The sequence below is a fragment of the Tamandua tetradactyla genome, chromosome 15 (assembly GCF_023851605.1).
Source record: "Tamandua tetradactyla isolate mTamTet1 chromosome 15, mTamTet1.pri, whole genome shotgun sequence".
In the NCBI taxonomy this organism is placed as follows: Eukaryota; Metazoa; Chordata; class Mammalia; order Pilosa; family Myrmecophagidae; genus Tamandua; species Tamandua tetradactyla.
In genome coordinates this window covers 90,134,665-90,155,196 of record NC_135341.1, presented here as the reverse complement: position 1 = coordinate 90,155,196, position 20,532 = coordinate 90,134,665, and the positions used below count along the sequence as shown (strand labels likewise).

The window sequence follows — 20,532 nt, the reverse complement described above, 5'->3', positions numbered from 1 at the left end:
TCCGGTAACTACTTGTTGAAGAGTGCTTTGAAAACTACTGTTTTGCTTTCTTTGTTTTGTATAATATGTTATACTATACAATAAAAAAAAGTTAAAAAAAAACAATAACAAAAACAGACCAAGAAATAACACAGATGAAAGACATAAGAACAAGAACATTTTATATACAGGCTTTATAAATGTATTCCATATGCTGAAGAAGAAGCTGGAGGTAAGAGTGACCACGGAGCCACGGAGAGCACTGAAAAAGTATTTAAAGACATTATGGCTGAAAAAATTTTAAATTTGATGAAAACCATAAATACACAGATCAAGTTTGACAAACAAGCACAAGAAAACAGGGAAAATATACATCAAGGCACATCATAATCAAACTGCTTAAAATGAGTGATAAAAAGAAAAATCTTATAAGCAGTCAGAAAAAAAAAGACATTACATACAGAGGAAACAAAGGTAAGGATGACAGTGGATTTCTTATAAGTAATGCAAGTCAAAGGTATTTATATCCAGTGAAAATATCTTACAAAAATTAAGATGAAATATTTAAACAAAATATTTATTTTTATATTTGGACATAAAAACATTGAAAGAACTCAGATGTACAGTATAATAAATGATAAAGGAATTCCTTCAAGCAGAAGGAAAATGATACCATACAGAAACCTGGATCACACATAACATATCAAACTATATCAAATTATTTTTTTAATAAAAATATTTAATAAACCTATCAAATCAAATGTAACCTAACAAAATTTCTGGGATGTAGTTAAAGCAATATTAGAGGGGAATTCACAATGCTTATATTATGGGAGAAAAGTCTCAAATCAATGACTTCACCTTTCCTCCTTAAGAAATAAGAAAAAGAAAAGCAAATGAAGCTCTAAGTAGAAGAAAATAAAGGTCACAGTGGAAATCAATGAGACCCAAAGAGAAGATCAATCGAAAACAGTAACTGAACAGAGAAAAATCAGTGAAACCAAAACCTGGATCTGTGAGACTATCAATATAATGGATAAACCTCTACTCAGACTAATCAGGAAAAAAAAAAAGAGATGCTGATATTACCTTGATATCCCAGCCAGAAAAAGATATCACAATAAATCAGCATCCTTCATGAACACAGATGTGAATATTCTTAAGCTTACAGCAAATCAAATCCAAAAATATATTAAAAGAATTCATACATTATGGCCAAGTACAGTTTAAGGAAGGTTTATCATCTGAAAAATGAATCAATGTAATTTACCATACTGGTAGAATAAAAAGAAAAAAACATGATAATTTCAAGAGATGGAAAAAAAAAGCATTTTACAAATCCTTTATCTAAACAATTTATATACACAAATATATATCCACATATATATAAACTCTGCAAATCAGGAATAGAAATGAACCTCCTCAAGTTGATAAACAGCACTGATGAAAAATGTACAGGGAACATCATGCTTAATAATGAGATTGACTGCTTTTCTCCTAAAATGATGAACAAAGCAACAATATTCATTTCTATCACTTCTATTCAGTGCTGTAGTGGAGGTCCTAGCCCTAGGCAGAGCAATAAGGCAAGAAACAGAAATTAAAGGCATCCAAAATGAAAAGTAAGAAGTAAAACTATTGTTACATGTAGAAATCACACAGAAAAATAATTTTTTTTAAGTATGAGATAAAAAACAAAGCTACTTTAAAATTTCATTTAAAAAGAAAGCTACTCACTCAGCGCATACAGTTTTCCCAGCTGATGTATGTGCAGATAGTAAAACAGACTGATTATTATCAACACACTGAATGGCTTCTCTTTGAAAATCATCAAGAATGAATGGGTATTCCTAAAAAAAATAAAATATTAATAAGTGCATGAAAACACCTAGCCATAACAGAGTACCATTAAAATCAAGAGAGGGTATCTCTTAAAGGGTTTTGGGGGCATTCCTTTACCATCCTTTTTAGGAAAAAATATGCCAACCACTATTCAAAATAGGAACAGTAAAAATACCTTTAAGCATACAGCATAAAGGGTTAGTTTTGCTAGTATATACATTATATTAACAGTAATGAAATAATGACCATTTATTGAGAACATGCTTCATAGTAGACCCTTTGAGCAAGATACTTTTTATATATTATTATTAAGCTCCACAACAGCACCTATTATTTCCTTTCATAGACAGAAACTGAGGTTCTCAAAAGTACACTCCCTAACTTAGGTTCACTCAACTAGGTGAAAACAGAGACAGACTTCAAACATAGGTCTATAAGACTTCAAGAGTTCACGTTTACTCTTTCACACCACACTGCCTTTTTCATTTGAAATTACTTGAAAATGTAAACTGTAATAATTTATTAACTTAAAGTCTATCAGAACTTCAAAACCCACTTAATATAAGCATCTAATATATGCATTATCATTTGGGTTCCTTTAGAGGTTTGAGAATTATGTAAAATTGTATGTAAAACTTGTACAACATGCATTTTTTCCCTACAGAAAAGATGTTACTTTCATTAGGCTCTCTTTTAAATGTTAAGAATCACTACCTTAATTTTTCAAAAACTCATCATGTGATGCTTGGTTTCCAGCATGCTAGTTTTTGTTCTCACTGTATTTGTTTCCAGGTGGCTGGAACTCCTTGGTATCTGTACACACTGTTCTCAGTATAATAATCTATTCTCTGTATAATAATCATCTGAAAAAGTTTAAATTTAAGGATCTTAAGAAAAAGACAGACTCACAAAACTGTACAAACTGATTCATCACAGACCTTTGCAACTTTTCCAACTCGAGGTTTAAGTGGTAAATAATCTTCATGTGCAGGAAGCACAACCTAACGTCAAATTAAAATTCAAAAAATCACCAACTTACTATTGGCAATTGTCACATTTGGCACTTCACAAAAATGAAAGTGTCAAAACTAAAGGTGATGAATTACAGAGTGTCTAATAATCTTAGAACACTGTATAATTAAATAAATTAAAATTAAAGAACAACACAAAAAGTTAAAATGGCAACACTCAAAAATACCTCTACTAGCATTTGTCTCACAGCAAAGTTAAGTGAAAGATCACACATCTATTTCAGAAAGCTAGGCTAGATAAGTCCTGAAACCCAGAGTTAACAGTCTCTTCAAGAGCTCAACCTGTTGCACTCCTTATTCTATAATGTTAACACCCCTTTTCAAAATGAAGAGGTTACAATGGTCACAGCCCAAATATCATTAAAGACTGGGAGAAGAATCAAAGGAGGATTAATCAAAGGAGCTGTAATGGAGAAGATAGGATTTTATAGATGAGTACGACTACTAAATCATTAAATTGGTATTTCCTTTTAGTCTTCATTGCGTAAGAGCAGTTAGAAGGAAATACCTGAAATTGTGGAACTATAACCTATAGCATACATTGAAATTTGTTCTATAACTACTTCTTAAAATGCACTTTAAAATTAACTACCTTTTTTGTATATATGTCATATTTCACAGAAAAAATGTAAAAAAAAAAAAGATCAACATTTCTATCTCCCGGCAGAAACTCTGTATTTATTAAGGTCTAGGACTTATCTTAGTTATCTTTGTGTTTTCCACATCTAAAGTCCTGACACTGTTTATATATTTCTCACTGTATGATAGAAAACTAACTTATTGTATGAAGGGTCCACAGTTAAGATATGCACAGAAATTAGAAATCATAGCCAATAACCAGACATTAGACAAGATTAGCTGCTTTAAAAGTAGAAATTGCCAGTAAACTTGTGAGACTCAAGTAGAAATAAGGTGATATGGGTAGAATTTCAGAAAAAATGACTAGAATCTGAATATAATTAAGAAAAGTTAAACAACTAAAAATAAAACTTAATGAATTATACCCAGTATGAAGACTGTATTAGAAGTGTGATGTGCTAAATGGAGTCTATAACAGGAATTTGGTATTTCATACAGCACACTTCAAGACAAGAGTGAACTATGATTTCTTAATGGTGAATGAACACTTTTGGGAGACGGGAATAGTTTTCATCGGTCTTTCCCTTAATACTAAATATTCCTCTTTAGTATGATTTCAAGAATGTTCTAAGTTTCTAATTCTGCTTTCCCGGTAGTTTGAGAAAGATGACTACTTATCTATTAAATTAAGAAAATCAAATTCTTTTGTATCCCTCAATCTCTTATAAGTACAATGAAAGTGAGTCTATCTAGACAGCCAAACCTTGGGTACAATAACAAGTTTCTGGACCTAAAAAGCTAAAGATTAGTGTCTAAATCACAACATGATCCCCACCCAAGTTAAGACCAACCATGAGACCGTATCTGGTTAGTTAACCTCCTTCATGGGTCTCTCAATACTCCATGAGACATCAACAAAGGACATCAGCACAAAGCAATTAAGATTTCAGTAGCTCTGAGATTTAACAGGAACAAAATAAAAAACTGTGTTTTTATATCTCTCAGAATCAAAGGTTGTTTTTTAACTCTCTGGAAACAGTCTGAGTACCAACAACACATAAAAGACAGGTAAAAGACAAGAAGTCTGAAGAGACTAAGGAGTCAGAAAACCAGAAGAATGACTGAATCAAAAGGACTTAGCAATTAGTTACTGATGATCACTGCCAGAGCAGTTTCAAAAGAATGAAGAGAGAAAAAATCTAATTTTAGCAGATTAATATATAAATAAACAGTTAGAAAGTGTAAACAAGGATTCTTCCAGGAGTCTTCAAACAAATTACTCAACAGTAACTCTGAGAAGGCAGGGACATGTCTCTTTTGTTTATCTCTTTATACTCAGTACCTAATAAAATGTATTTGACACTCAAAAATTATTTCTCAAATGGATGATTATAAAAGGGTAGAAGACAACAATGGTATGGTCTCCTTTAGAAAATGCTTACAAGAAAACAGGGGCTGCTGGGTCAAGATGGATGGAGGCTTAATAACATGCGCATTTTAGTTCATCCTCCAGAACAACTACTAAATAACCAGAAACAGTACAGAACAGCTCCTGGGGCCACGTCAGTGACCAGACACACAGCATGCCCCAGTCTGGACCAGGTGGACCGGCTGCGAGCACCCCCCAGAACCTTGAGTTCCCAAAACTGTGGTGGCCAGCGCCCCTCCCCAACAGAGGAGAAAGGAAAGGACTTTACCAGCAGCAGGGACTGGGCACAATCAAACGCCAATTGTGGAACTAATTAACAAATTCTGACTACTAAAAATAGGTCCCCAGCTTAGGTGAACCTGATCAAAGTGGAGGTTGCTCATTTTTGCCCTGGCGCCAAGGGGGCAGGACTGACAGAAAAAGGGGAAACAAAAAAGAAGGAAACAGAGGTTTCTGTGGCTGTGTATCTACAAAGGCTTGACTGCCTCTGGATACAGCGGCAGGACTTTTCAGGCTGCAACTGCCCTAGGCATAGGCAGAAGTGAGCCCTTTTGGGGGCTTATCTAGAGCCTGTGCCTTCCCCAGGGGAGGGGTGAAGCCCCACCCTGGTGGAATCCTTCCATCAAGGAATTCAGACACCAGGGTTTGGTAATTTGAAGCCATTAAAACCAGCCTACAACCTCTCCTCTGTCTCCACCACGCCCCCAGCAGGGAGAATCTGCCAAAGTTAAAGGTACTACATCATCTTATGCTGGTGGGACCTGCAGTCAGACAAGCACCACATACTGGGCAGGATAAGAAAAACAGAGTCCAGAGATTTCACAGGAAAGTCTTTCAACTGCTGGGTCGCACCCTCAGGGAAACCTGATGCAGGTGACTCTTTCCACCTAATAGGAGGCCAGTTTGGTCTGGGAAAATCTTGCTGGGGTCTATAATATCTAAGTAGACCCTCCTAAGTGTGTGGGGGGAAAGGCACCACACAAGCAGGGTAAGAAACAAGAAAACAAGAGCTGAAAAATTCTCCTCTGTTAAACAAAACTTAAGCTAAAGGTCCAAATAAACCTGAACGGAATGTCAAAAAACAGACAACAAATTCATCCAGCAAGAAAACCCTAGGTAAAAGAAGTGAAAGCAATCTCCAGAATAAACTAATTAAGGTAATTAAATGCCTAGATGCCAGTAAAAAATAACAAATCACACTAGGAAAATTGAATATATGGCCCAGTCAAAGGAACAAACCAACAATTCAAATGACATACAGGAGCTGAAACAATTAATTCAGAATGTACGAACAGACATGGAAAACCTCATCAAAAACCAAAGCAATGAACTGAGGGAGGATATAAAGAAGGCAAGGAAAGAACAAAAAGAAGAAACTGAAAGTCTGAAAAAACAAATCACAGAACTTATGGGAATGAAAGACAGTAGAAGAGATGAAAAAAACAATGGAAACCTACAATGGTAGATTTCGAGAGACAGAACGTAGGATTTCTGAACTGGAGGATGGAACATCTGAAATCCAAAAAGAAATAGAAACTATAGGAAAAAAAATGGAAAAATATGAGCAGGGACACAGGGAATTGAAAGACAATATGAAGCGCATGAATATACATGTTGTGTGTGTCCCAGAAGGAGAAGAGAAGGGGAAAGGAGGAGAAAAACTAATGGAGGAAATTACCACTGAAAATGTCCCAACTCTTATGAAAGACTTAAAATTACACATCCAAGAAGTGCAGCGTACCCCAAAGAGAAGAGATCCAAATAGACATACTCCAAGACATTTAATAATCAGAATGTCAGAGGTCAAAGAGAAAGAGAGGATCTTGAAAGCAGCAAGAGAAAAGCAATCCATCACATACAAGGGAAGCCAAATAAGACTATGTGCAGATCTCTCAGCAGAAACCATGGAGGCGAGAAGACAATGGGATAATATATTTAATTAAAAGAGAAAAACTGCCAACCAAGAGTTCTATATCCAGCAAAATTGTCCTTCAAAAATGAGGGAGAAATTAGAACATTTTCAGACAAAAAATCACTGAGAGAATCTGTGACCAAGAGACCAGCTCTGTAAGAAATACTAAAGGGAACACTAGAGACAGATACGAAGACAGAAGAGAGAGGTGTGGAGAAGAGTGTAGAAAGGAAGACTATGAGTAAAGATAAAAAGAAGGAAAATTAGATATGACATATAAAATCTAAAAGGCAAAATAGTAGAAGAAACTACTACCCATGCAGTAGTAACACTGAATGTTAATGCATTAAACTCTCCAATCAAAAGACATAGTCTGGCAGAATGGATTAAAAAACAGGACCCATCTATATGCTGTCTCTACTCAAAGGACACGAGGCCAAGGACACAAATGGACATTTACACACCAATGTTTATAGCAGCATTATTAACAATTACCAAGAGATGGAAACAGCCAAAATGTCCGTCAACAGACAGTTGGCTAAACAAACTGGGAAATTTATGTAAGATGGAATATCATGCAGCTGTAAGACAGAATAAAGTTACGAAGTATGTAACAACATGAATGGACCTTAAGAACATTATGCTGAGTGCGATTAGCCAGAAACAAAAGGACAAATACTGTATGGTCTCACTGACATGAACTGACATTAGTGAATAAACTTGGAATATTTCCTTGCTAACAGAAACCATCAGGAGATAGAAATAGGGTAAGATATTGGATAATTGGAGCTGAAGGGATACAGATTGTACAACAGGACTGAATATAAAAACTCAGAAATGGACAGAGCAATATTATGAAGCTGCATATGAGAATGATAGAGGGAGGAGGGCTGGGGCATAAATGAAATCACAAAGAAAGATAGACGATAAAGATTGAGATGGTGTAATCTAGGAATGCCTAGAGTGCATAATGATAGTGACTAAATGTACAAATTTAAAAACTGTTTTTGCATGAGGAAGAACAAAAGAATGTCATTACTGCAGTGTGCTGAAAATAGATGGTGCTTAATATTTTAAAATTTCAACTAATGTGTGAGACTAAAGCAAAAAATGTTTATTTGGTACAAATCTATACTTTGACTAGTGCATCTCCTAATATAACCTATGTAGATAGTTGATTGAACACCTTAAGTTCATGGAACTTTGTATAGGACATGACATTCTGTTGGTTTGTCCAGGTGATGCCCTGATGAATCCCAGAGTGATTTGATCAGTGAGTGGAAAAGTATTTGCAGAGTGCCCTTCGGGGAATGGTGAGAATGGGGGAAAACTCAACTTCCCCAAGTTGAATTCTTGATATTCTCACAAGCAGTGTGGACAACCAAAGCTATAGGCTGAGCCCCCAGTCTTGGGGTTTGTTCATATGAAACTTAACCCCCCAGGGGATAGGTCAAGCCTACTTAAAATTAAGCCCAAGAGTCATCCCCAAGAGAACCTCTTTTGTTGCTCAGGTGTGGCCTCTCTCTCCAGCCAACACAGCAAGCAGACTCACCACCCTCCCCCTGTCTATGTGGGACATGACCACCAGTGGTGTAGATCTTCCTGGCAACATGGGACAGAAATCCCAGAATGAGCTGAGATTCAGCATCAAGGGATTGAGAAAAACTCTACAATGAGTTGAGACCCAGCATCAAGGGATTGAGAAAACCTTCTCAACCAAAAGGGGGAAGAGTGAAATGAGACAAAGTGTCAATGGCTGAGAGATTCCAAACACAGTTGAGAGGTTATTCTGGAGGTTATGCTTATGCATTAAGTAGATATCACCTTGTTATCCAAGATGTAATGGAGAGGTTGGAGGGAACTGCCTGAAAATGTAGAGCTGTGTTCCAGTAGCCATGTTTCTTGATGGTGATTGTATAATGATACAGCTTTCACAGTGTGACTGTGTGATTGCGAAAACCTTGTGTCTGATGCTCCTTTTATCTACCTTGTCAACAGATGAGAGGAACACATGGAATAAAAATAAATAATAGGGGGAACAAATGTTAAAATAGATTTAGTTTGAAATGCTAGTGATTAATGAAAGGGATCAGTAAGGGGTATGGCATGTAAAATTTTTTTTTTCTTTTCTCTGTTTGTTATATTTTTCTGTTGTTTTTTTATTTCTTTTTCTGAATTGATGCTAATGTTCTGGGAAATGATCATGATGATGAATATGCAACTATGTGATGATATTGTGAATTGCTGAGTGTATGTGTTGGGAATGTTTGTGTTTCTTGTAATTTTTTTTAATTAATAAAAAATTAAAAAAAAAAAAAGAAAACAGGGACCTCGACTGTAAGTTTTTAAGGCAGACACACTTAGTCCAAAGTGGTAATTATTATTTCTGGATTTCGAGAGGCTGTTTTATATATATATATATAAAACCTGATACTTAGAGATAAGATCGAAGCTGACAGGTTGTGGTTAAAGTAATTCAGAATACAGGAGAGTTAGAAAGACAACATCTATATTTTAGAAGCATATATACTTTTTGAGATCAAAGAAAGGTTCATTTAGTTTGGAATCAAAATTTTCTGTAACACATAATCTCACTCAAACTATCTGTATAACTCATTTGAACAACTGAAACACAGGGAGCCTAGAATAAGAGATCCTTTAATGCTGTATAACCTAATGTAATGTCTGGATACATCCTAGAGTATACTAAGCAAATAATCGAAAAGTATTGGCCATCTCTCTCCAGCCAACACAACAAGCAAACTCATCACCCTCCCCCTGTCTAAGTGGGACAGGACTCCTAGGGGTGTGGACCTTCCTGGCAATGTGGGACAAAAATCCTAGAATGAGCTGGGACTCAGCATCAAGGGATTGAGAAAACCTTATTGTGACCAAAAGGGGGAAGAGCAAAATGAGACAAAATAAAATGTTAATGGCTGAGAGATTCCAGAGTCGGGAGGTAATCCTGGAGGTTATTCTTACACATTAAATAGATATAACCTTGTTAGTTAAGATGTAATGAAGAGGCTGGAGGGAACTGCCTGAAAATGTAGAGCTGTGTTCCAGTAGCCATGTTTCTTGAAACTGATTGGATGATGATATAGCTTTCACAATGTGAGTCTGTGATTGTGAAAACCTTAGGTCTGATGCTCCTTTTATCTACCTTATCAACAGATGAGTAAAACACACAGAATAAAAATAAATAATAGAGAGAATAAATGTTAAATTTAGAAATTGAAATGCTAGTGGATCAATGAAAGGGAGGGGTAAGGGGTATGGTATATGGGAATTTTTTTCTGTTTTCTTTTTATTTCTTTTTCTGAATTGATGCAAATGTTCTAAGAAATGATCATGATGATGAACATGCAATTATGTGATGATATTGTGAATTAATGACTATATATGTAGAATGGAATGATATGTTATGAATGTTTGTGTTTGTTTGCTGTTATATTTTTTTAATTAAAAAATTACTAATAAAAAAAAGTATTGGCCAAAGAGATGGAAACAGCCCAATGTCCATCAACAGACGAGTGACTAAACAAGTTATGGTATATACAGATGGTGGAATATTACACAGTTGTAAGAGAGAATAAAGTCATGAAGCATGTAATAACATAGATGGACCCTGAGGACATCATCATCTCTGAGATGAGCCAGAAACAAAAGGACAAGTAGTAGATGGTCTCACTGATATGAACTAACATTGAATGAACTTGGAGAATTTCAGATAGGATCAGGGGTCATCAGGAGATAGAAACAGGGTAGATATTGGGTAATTAGAGCTGAAGTGATACAAATTGTGCAAAAGGACTGATTGTAAAAATTCAGAAATGGATGGTACAATACTACCTGATTATAGCACAATAATGTAAGTACACTGAATGAAGCTGAATGTGAGAATGATGGGAGGAGGGCTGGGGGCACATATGACCCAGACAAAGATAGACAATAGAGACTGAGATGGTATAATCTAGGAATGCCTACAGTGTACAATGATAGTGACTAAATGTAGAAATTAAAAAATGTTTTTGCATGAGGAAGAACAAAGGAATGTCAATATAGCAGGGTGGTGAAAATAGATGGCCATTCATGTTTTGAAACTTCAACTTCCATGTGAGAATAAAGCAAAATATGTTTATTTGGTACAAAATTTATATTTTGAATAGTTTATTTCCTAATATAACTTATATGGACAGGTCAATTGAACACCATTAAGTACATGGAACCTTGAATAGGGCCTGAGGTTTTGTAGGTTTGTCCAGTGTGATGCCCCGATGAATCCCAGAGTGATTTCAACAGTAAATAAAGAAGTATTTGCAAACTCCCTTTGGGGGAATGGTGAGAAAGGGGGAAAATTCAACTCCGCCGTTTGGAGAATTCCTGATATTCCCAAAAGCAGTGGGGACAACCAAATCAATAGGCTGAGCCCTCAATCTTGGGATTTATTCATATGAAACTTATCTTCACAAAGGATAGGTTAAGCCTACTTAAAATTAGGCATAAGAGTCACCCCCCAGAGAACCTCTTTTGTTACTCAGATGTGGCCTATTTCTCTCTCAGCCAACATGGCAAGCAAACTCACTACCCTTCCCCTCTCTACCTGGGACATGACTCCCAGGGGTGTAAACCTCCCTGGCAACATGGGACAGAAATCCTAGAATGAGCTGGGTCTCAGTATCAACAAATTGAGAAAACCTCTCATCCAAAAGGGGGAAGAGAGAAATGAGACAAAATAAAGTGTCACTGACTGAGAGATTTCAACAGCAACAGCATCAAGAGGTTATCCTGGAGGTTATTCTTATACATTATATAAATATTCCCTTCTTTAGTTTAAGGTGTATTAGAGAGGCTAGAGGGAAGTGACTGAAACTGTAGAGCTGTGTTCCAATGGCCATGTTTCTTGAAGATGAATGTATAATGATACAGCTTTTGCAATGTGACTGTGTGATTGTGAAAATCTCGTGTCCGATGCTCCTTTTATCTACGGTATGGACAGATGAGTAAAAAATATGGATTAAAAATAAATAAATAATATGGGAACAAATGTTAAGATAAATTGAGTAGAATGAAATACTAGTGATCAATGAAAAGGAGTAGTAAGGGGTATAGAAAAAGAGGGGGAACAAAGGTTAAAATATATTGGGTAGATGGAAATACTAATGGCCAATGAGAGGGAGGAGTAAGGGGTATGTATGTATGAGTTTTTTCTTTTTCTTTCTTTTTCGAGTGATGCAAAAGTTCTAAAAAATGATCATGGTGATGAATAGTACTGTGTGATAATACTGTGAGCCACTGATTGTACACCATATATGGAATGTTTGTATGTCAAAAATATTCGTGTTTGTATGTTGTTCTGGTTCGTCAATTAAAAAAAAAAGTAATGGCCAAGTCCCTTGAGGGATGGGAGAAAAAATAGGGAACTATCAAACGTTACCATCAGGAAATCCGCTGATACTATGTCAAACTTAGGGACACCCAAATCAATAGGCCATGTCCTTCATCTTGAGGCTTACTTTTGTGAAGCTTAAGTAGGTAGTGGAGAAGCTTAGCCTACCTATAGGTATGCCCAAGAGTGACCTCTGGAGGACCTCTTTTGTCGCTCACATGTGGCCTCACTCTCTCTAAGCCCAACTATGCAAGTCAAATCATAGCCCTCCTTGCTATGTAGGACATGACATCAGGGTGAAAATCTCCCTGGTGATGTGTGGATGACTTCAAGGGTTGAATCTGGCCCTGGCACCGTGGGATCAACAACTCCATCCTGAATAAAAGAAGTATAACTAATAGAGCAGCAGTGAGAGAGAGTTCAAACAGAGTCGAGAGGCTTCTCTGGAGGATGCTCTTTTGCAAGCTTCAGTTAGATACTGCTACCTATTACAACCTGCCAAACCCCAACCAGGGTCAATCCAGACAATCCTAAAGAACACTAGTGTTCCATGAACTAATGTAACTTTCCAGAAACCTACAACCTCCAGATGGGTCCCTGGACCACATAAGTCCTGAAACCTAGAGGGCCCAGCCTCTCCAGAACATCATATCATTCCATTTCCCTACCCCATATTAGTGACAGACCCTTCCAACATGAAAAAGTTAGAATGGCCATAGCCCAAACACCCTCTAAAGAGAGGGCTAGAAAGATTAAAGGTGATGGTGGAGTCATATAGAGAAGATAGGATTTAACAAATGAATACAATTGCTGAATCATTAAAGTGATATCTCTTTTAGTATCCAAAATCTTAGAGCAGCTAGAAGTAAAAAACCTAAAATTGTGGAATTGTAATCCATGTCACACTCTGAAATCTGTTCTACAACTAACTGTTGTACTGTGCTTTGAAATTTATTACTTTTTTGTACAGCCGTCATTTCTCACAAAAAAGAAAAAAAGTCTATCGTGATGACCAGTAAATATTTATTCCTTCTAGTCTCCTATATTCTGGAGCAGCTAGAAGGAAAAATCTGAGATGATGGTATAGTAGCCCAGGTAAAACTCTGGGATCTGTCCTATAACTACTTGTTGAAAACTGCTTTGAAAACCATTGCTTTTATGTCTTTGTTTTGTACATATGTTATACTATACAATAAAAAAAGTTGGGAAAAAAAAAACAAACAAGAAGAAAAATAACACAGCAGCCGTAAGTAGCCTAAAACAAAAGAGAAGCTTTTCCATGTTTATAAACTGATAGAAAAGGGCAAACAGAATAAAATGAGACTGTAGAAATAGAAAAGGGAAATGGAATAATCAAAGTGTCTGTCGAGGCAGGAGCAACAGCACTGGCAGAGCAATCCTTCTTAGCTTGGTAGGCAAAGTATCATTTCCTTTGATACACAGGACTAGTGCACACAGGCTTGTGAAAGAGATTATAATCAGAGGATACTCCAACTCAATTTCTTCAGTCCTCTACATGAAGAAAAAAGTAAAGTTAGTAGCTAAGAAAGTGAAAGGAGGTGACAATGCAGGATTAGAAGGGAAAGAGGATAAGAGCTTCTGATCTCTTGGGAGTAGGGCTTGTTTCTTTTATTGCTTTGTTTTGTCTTTTGGAACCTCAGAGCATCAAACAGGATACAATATAAGTATTCGGCAAATAAGTAAAAATGATTAATTTTGCAAACCTAAATGCTATTTCTAAAGGAAGGAACATAAGGGATTTTCAGTAGAAAAACAGGGATTTTAAAAGATAAGGTCCTAAAGCTATATCAAGAGCCATTTTTGTTCATTTGGAATTTCTTTGCTTATTCAACAGAGACTTTTTATAAGACTCTCCAACTACCTGAAACTAGAACTTGTAAGGTTCTATCATAATGATAAAAGACTTAATAGAAGGAAACAGTGTCAAAGTTCCCTGTCCTAAGTTTATAAACATTCACAGCTAAATGGCTACTATATACATTATCAGTGAGCACTTTTACAAAGAAAATGCAATTTGCATGAGCAAGACATGAAACAGAACAAGATGGGAAAAAGGAAACTTCTGCTACTTGACCTTAGGAGTACAGGAATGAACAAGCATAACACCTACTTTGTGCTGGATACTTTACCCAATTTTTCATATAATCTTTACAACCAACTTATTAAGTAGATCCCATTATCCCAAATTAAAATACACTGTTTAAAGAAGTGAAAGAAATTATCCAGGACTGTAGTTAATAAAAGTGGTGGGTGAGGATGTGATCTCAGGTGTGATTATAAAGACCTAGCAACTTTACTAGACTATGTGCATGCAACCAAAACTGTTTAATATTTTAGAGATCCTCAAGGCTAAATTTTTGGTTGACTGTTACAATAAACACTTCAAAGAAAAATCTTTGTATTTTAATATATTAAAAATCTTTGTATTTTTAATATATTTATAATATACTAAACTTAATATTAAATAATATTAAATATTTATAACACCAACTAGTGTATGCTGTTTGTGCTTACCTCATGTGTACAGCCTTCGACAGTTTCAACTGCTTGTACCTTGACTCTAGGCATCAGGTCTGCCAAACTTAAAAAGAAAAAAATTTTAAGTTACACAAAAATAAATTATTTTTCTATAATTAGGTAAGTCTCCCAAATGCATTGTTAAGAAAAATGACACTGCTTGATTATAATTACTTCAAACTGGAAGGACTTTTACTGTTAAGAATATTTGAAAAAATTTCACATTATATATTTTACGTGTTAAGAATTCAAAATAGCTAGTATCCTTGATAACAAATACAGATGAAATAGACTGCTAGTTGGATTATTAAAACAATTATATCAGGTTAGAGCCAATAACTATCCTGAATAAAAAACAACTCTACAAAGCACCGTCACTACATCAAAACACAAAGGTGATTATAAAAACTAATACATGACAGGAAGTATAAAATAAAAAAGCCTACTTTTGTAGTAGTGTGTCTGATTCTTACATGATTTTCTAAATTATATTCAGCTAAATTCTCTGTTTAGACCACAAAAGGACATAGATTATAGATAAACTAAAGAAAAATAGATGTACTTCTGGACTATATTATTCTCTTATTTTATGTACTTCTAATTTTACAAATATCATATTTTGGATAAAACCTGAGAATCACTACAATAAACAGCACTGCCTTTAAATATCAGTATTATTTGTAACCTATTCCACTGGTTTGGGCACACAGTGCATCTTAAATATTCTAATGGCACATCTACCACCATTTAAGTAGCCAATTTTGCTAGCTACGACAGCTAATCAGTTAAAAAAAATTTCTAAGAACAGTAAATTTCTTCATGGTAGAGCCAAGATAACATAGGAGACACAAGAAAGGAGAAACAAAGCCACCATCAGAAAATAGGTCAACATAAGAAATGAAACTAAGTTATAGAAAGTTCCATCTTTCAAAATCAGAAAAATACCAGCTAATTTGTCCACATATATCCATGGGCCACTCTACTGCTTCAGGGGTCTTGAGGCTCACAGCCATTCCATTTGCTGCTGCATGGGACACTGATAATTTAATTCCTCCCCATGTTCCTTTTCACTGATTCCTTCAAATGGATCAATTTTATTCCTTCCTTTTATTTCACTCTTCTCCAGGGATTGTCTTCTTATGGTATTTCACAAATAAAAGAAACATGTCTTTTCTCCTTTAAATAAAAAAAACAGGCCTCAAGATCCTTTCTCTAAATACACTCCAAAGTATTTAAAGACAAGTCTGATGACTCCCAGGGATACAAACCTCCCTGCCAACGTGTGACAGAAATCCTAGTAAGAGCTGTGACTCAGCATCAAGGGACTGAGAAAACCTTCTCATCCAAAAGGGGAAAGAGAGAAATGAGACAGAATAAAGTGTCAGCAGCTGAGAGATTTCAGAGTTAAGAGGCTATCCTAGAGGTTATTCTTATGTATTATACAGATATCCCCTTTTTAGTTTATGGTATATTAGAGTGGCTAGAAGGAAGTACTTGAAAATGTAGAGGTGTATTCCTGTAGCCATGTTTCTTTTTTTTTTTTTTTTTTTTTTAATTTTTTTTTTTTTTTTAAGGAAAGACAGAGAGAAGGAAGGAAGGATAGAAGGAAGGAAGGAAGGAAGAAAGGGAAACATCTTTTAAACATTTTCTTGTTTTATTGTATTCTGTTTCTCCGTTTTTGTTACATGGGCTGGGGCCGGGAATCGAACCGAGGTCCTCCGGCATAGCAGGCAAGCACTTTGCCCGCTGAGCCACCGCGGCCCGCCCTGTAGCCATGTTTCTTGAAGATGATTGTATGATATAGCTTTTGCAATGTGACTGTGTGACTGTGAAAACCTTGTGTCTGATGCTCTTTTGTATCTATGGTATGGACAGATGGGTAAAAAATATGGGTAAGAAATATACAAAATAGGGGAACAAAGGTTAAAATAAATTGAATTGACTGAAGTACTAGTGGGCAGTGAGAGGGAGGGGTATGGGGTGTGGAATGTGTGAAATTTTTCTTTTCTCTTTTTTATTTCTTCTGCTGGAGAGATGCAAACGTTAAAAAAATGATCATGGTGATGAATACACAACTTATGTGATGATATTATGAGCCACTGATTATAAACATGTGAAGAATGTTCATATGTTTGTTGTTTACAATAAAAAAAATATATATATGAGTCTGTTCTAGTCTCCCAATGCCCCCAAATTTATATAAATGTCCTATATCTATGTTTGTAAGAGTACATAAAGAACATTTATCTTCATTTCACTAAGCAAAAACTTTTATAAAACATAAACATAAGCAATTTTCAAAACTTCCCAAATTAAGAGCTCCCAACATTTATGACAATGGAAACAGTACCTTAAGTCTTCAGTTACTGACTCTTCTACCCTGGGCTTCTTTCCAAAAATGGATTCATCTGTGCCTTCAAAATCTCCATCTCTCTTGTTTTTTCCACTATTAGTTGAATCCAATTGAAATTTACTATCAATACATTTCCTGAAAAATAAACATCTAAAAATTAATTCTACAGTTTATGTTCTAACTTTAGGGATGACACAATAAAATGAACACCATGAGCAGAAAAAGTCATTTAAACAGATGAGTGCTACAAATAAAAACTGGCTGCAGCCCCAAATGCTCTAACTTAACCAGGAAAACTGAATACTACTCCTTTTGGATCTCACAATTTTTTGGAACTTTGGTTTAAAATATTTTAAATCCCACATTAATATAACCATTAATGTAAATTTCTTAAAATTTGAAAATCAAACCACCACTAGATATTTACATGAGTACCTTCAGTAAGTATTTAATGCTTACTCTGATGGCATAATATTACTATTTGAGAGAAAGTTTATTTTTATGGCTGCAATGGCTGGCTGAAAGTAGTGACAATAAATGGTACTTGGTGAACTGCATATCCAATAAGGTATTCTACCCTCATCTTACACACACAAAAATGCCATCTGCCCAAATCCATAAGGATTTTAGATCTAATCATCAAAGGTAAAAACAACAATGCCTCCAGAAGATAAAGCAGGAAAATTATCCTTATGGTTTCATAAGCAGGACATGAAAATTACTAACCGAAAAGCAGAAGTTTAATAAGCTGAACTGCATTAAAATTAACAATTTCTGTTAATCAAAAGGTTCCATTAATAGAGAAAGAGGCAAGACAAATAGCTTGAGAAGATAAATGAAACATATATAATGACCAAGGCTTACATCTAAAATACTGGTTAATTAAAAAAAATTCTAAAAATGAACAAATAGAGAAGGGATAAGAGGGTGACTGAGGCAGCAATCTGGGAGTGCGGCTGACCTGGGAGAACCTTCTGCTCCACGTGTGGCAGCCCTGAGTGCAGAGGCCGAGGAACTGAGAGGCAGAGGGCTGGAGCCTGGAGTGGAGGCACAGAGCAGCGGAGCCCATGGGAGAGCACAGGCATACGGGACTAGGAGGTAAGCCAGGCCGCATTCCTTGGGCGCACTACCCTCACTGGGGCAGCCCCATGACCAGTGACTCACCCCATACCCCATGCACCTGAACCACCTCACCCACTCCAATTCCACGTGCCCCACCCCACCAGTCCCCAGTGCACGTACCTGCCCCCCATCCCCACCCAGAGTGCAGCACAACCCAACTCTCCTACCCCCCTCCCAAGCACTACCCCCCTCCCTGTTCCCTGCAGGGTGTTACCAGTGCATAAATGTCACAGGCACTAACCTCCATACCTAGGATACCTCCCATCCCTCCCCCACTCCCCTGCCCATTGTGTGGCACAGCCTCACCCCACCCTCCCTGAGCTCAGCACATCCATTTGTAGCACTCCCAGGCCCATGCATGCACACGGATCCCCAATCATGTCATTCAGCTCTGGAAACTACATGTTACAGCAGTCCTAGAACCATGCGTGCACACAGCCCTCAGCCTCACTTCCCAGCTCTAAGAGCCGACCTGCACAGCTGGGTCACATATGCCCCCAATCCATGAAGGAATAATACCAACCTGCTGCCACAGCTCTATGCATGCGCACAAAAGGCCCCATGCCATAGACCAGTGCACACCAGGGTTATGTCCCCCAGATCAGTACACCTGCACAGCTATATCCTCCCGGGCCGCTGGGCACACATGTTCACAAGCACCAGTGTAACACCCCCAATCTAAGCCCATTACCTGTCCTGAAACAAATTATCATACTGAGTGCTCCACCCCTTGCCCTGCTCCCTGCTGTACAACCATCCCACAAACACAAGGCCTTAGACTACTAAAAGAAATCAACTCCCAAAGTAAATAATCAAGATATCTACCAGCGATGAAGACAGAGAAGATCACTAAGCATGTCACAATGCAGACAGATATGGCCCTGCCTAAATACCAAATTAAAACAGCTGAGGAGATAGACACTGGAACTAATCAAAGATGTTCATACAACTCTACTTAATAAAATAAGTAGGTAGCAAAGGAGATCAAGAAAACAGTAGAAAAGCACAAAGACGAATTTGAAAGTATAAATAGAAAAACAGCGGAAAACACAGAGATTAAAGACTCTGTTGACCAAATAAAAAACATACTAGAGGCACACAACATCAGATCTGAAGAGACAGAAGAAAGAATAAGTGATATAGAGGATAGGATAATTGATTTCAAAGACTCAAAACAGCAAATGGCAAAAAAGATGGAAAAAAATGAATGGGAACTCAGAGAATTGATAGACAAAATGAAGCGCACAAATATAAGAATCACTGGTGCCCCAGAAGGAGAAGAGAGGAGTATAGCGCTAGGAAGAGTAGTTGAGGATATCATGGTGGAAAACTTCCCAACCCTCATAAAGGACATAAATAGACAAGTCAAAGAAACCCAAAGAACTTCAAACAGAATAAATCCAAATGGGACTTGCCCAAGGCACATACTAATCAGTCTGTCAAAAGAGAAGCAGAAAATCCTGAAAGAGGCAAGAGAGAAACAATCTACTACATAAACAGAAATTAAATAAAACAGAATTCTGACTACTCAACTAGTACCCTGGAGGCGAGAAGGCAGTGGTATAATATATTCAAGATCCTGAAAGAGACAGATTTCCAGCCATGTCCTTTAAAATTGAGGGGGTGGGGTGGGCCATGGTGGCTCAGTGGCAGAGTTCTTGCCTACCATGCTGAAGACCCGGGTTCAATTCCTGGTGCCTGCCCATGCCAAAAAACAAATAAACAAGAAAAAAAAGTGCATACCAAACTAAACTTGATGGGGAGATTAAAGCTTTCACAAAGTAGTCCTGAAAGATGTTGTCAACAAGAGATCGGCCCTACAAGAAATACTAATAGGAGTTCTGCCAGCTAAAAAAAAAGACAGGAGAGGGAAGTCTGGAGGAGGGCACAGAATTGAAGAGTACCACTAAGGGTAATTTAAAGAAGACAAAGAGAAAGAGGGAAAAGAATATATAGATCTGACAAATAAAATTAAAAAGATAAGACAGTGGAATCAAGACACACCTTTTCAGTAATAACTTTGAATGTTAAAGGAGTAAATTTACCAATTAAAAGATACAGATTGGCAGAATGGATAAAGAAACAATCCAGCTATATGCTGCTTACAAGAGACTCATCTTAGACACAAGGATACAAATAGACTGAAAGTGAAAGGCTAGAAAAAGATTTTCCACACAAGTTGTAACCAAAAGAAAGCAGGAGTAGCTACACTAACATCGGAAAAATAGACTTTACATGTAGTGATATCATAAGAGACAAAGAGGAAACTACTTAAAGGCTCAATTCACCAAGAAGATATAACAATGATAAATGTTTATGCTCCCAATCAAGGAGCTTCAAAGAACATGAAACAGACAT

General features: G+C 36.6%; 1 protein-coding gene across 1 annotated transcript in view; it reads right to left on the bottom strand.

Moving 5' to 3' along the window:
* The window catches only part of LOC143656885 (exosome RNA helicase MTR4-like), a 65,429-nt gene extending 47,292 nt beyond the window's left edge, over positions 1 to 18,137 (bottom strand). Inside the window, 5 exon segments of the mRNA XM_077128640.1 lie at positions 1,717 to 1,829; positions 2,760 to 2,822; positions 14,697 to 14,763; positions 17,050 to 17,215; positions 18,014 to 18,137. Of these exon segments, the coding sequence (XP_076984755.1) occupies positions 1,717 to 1,829; positions 2,760 to 2,822; positions 14,697 to 14,763; positions 17,050 to 17,215; positions 18,014 to 18,137 (533 nt within the window).
* Positions 18,138 to 20,532: the final 2,395 nt, after the last annotated feature.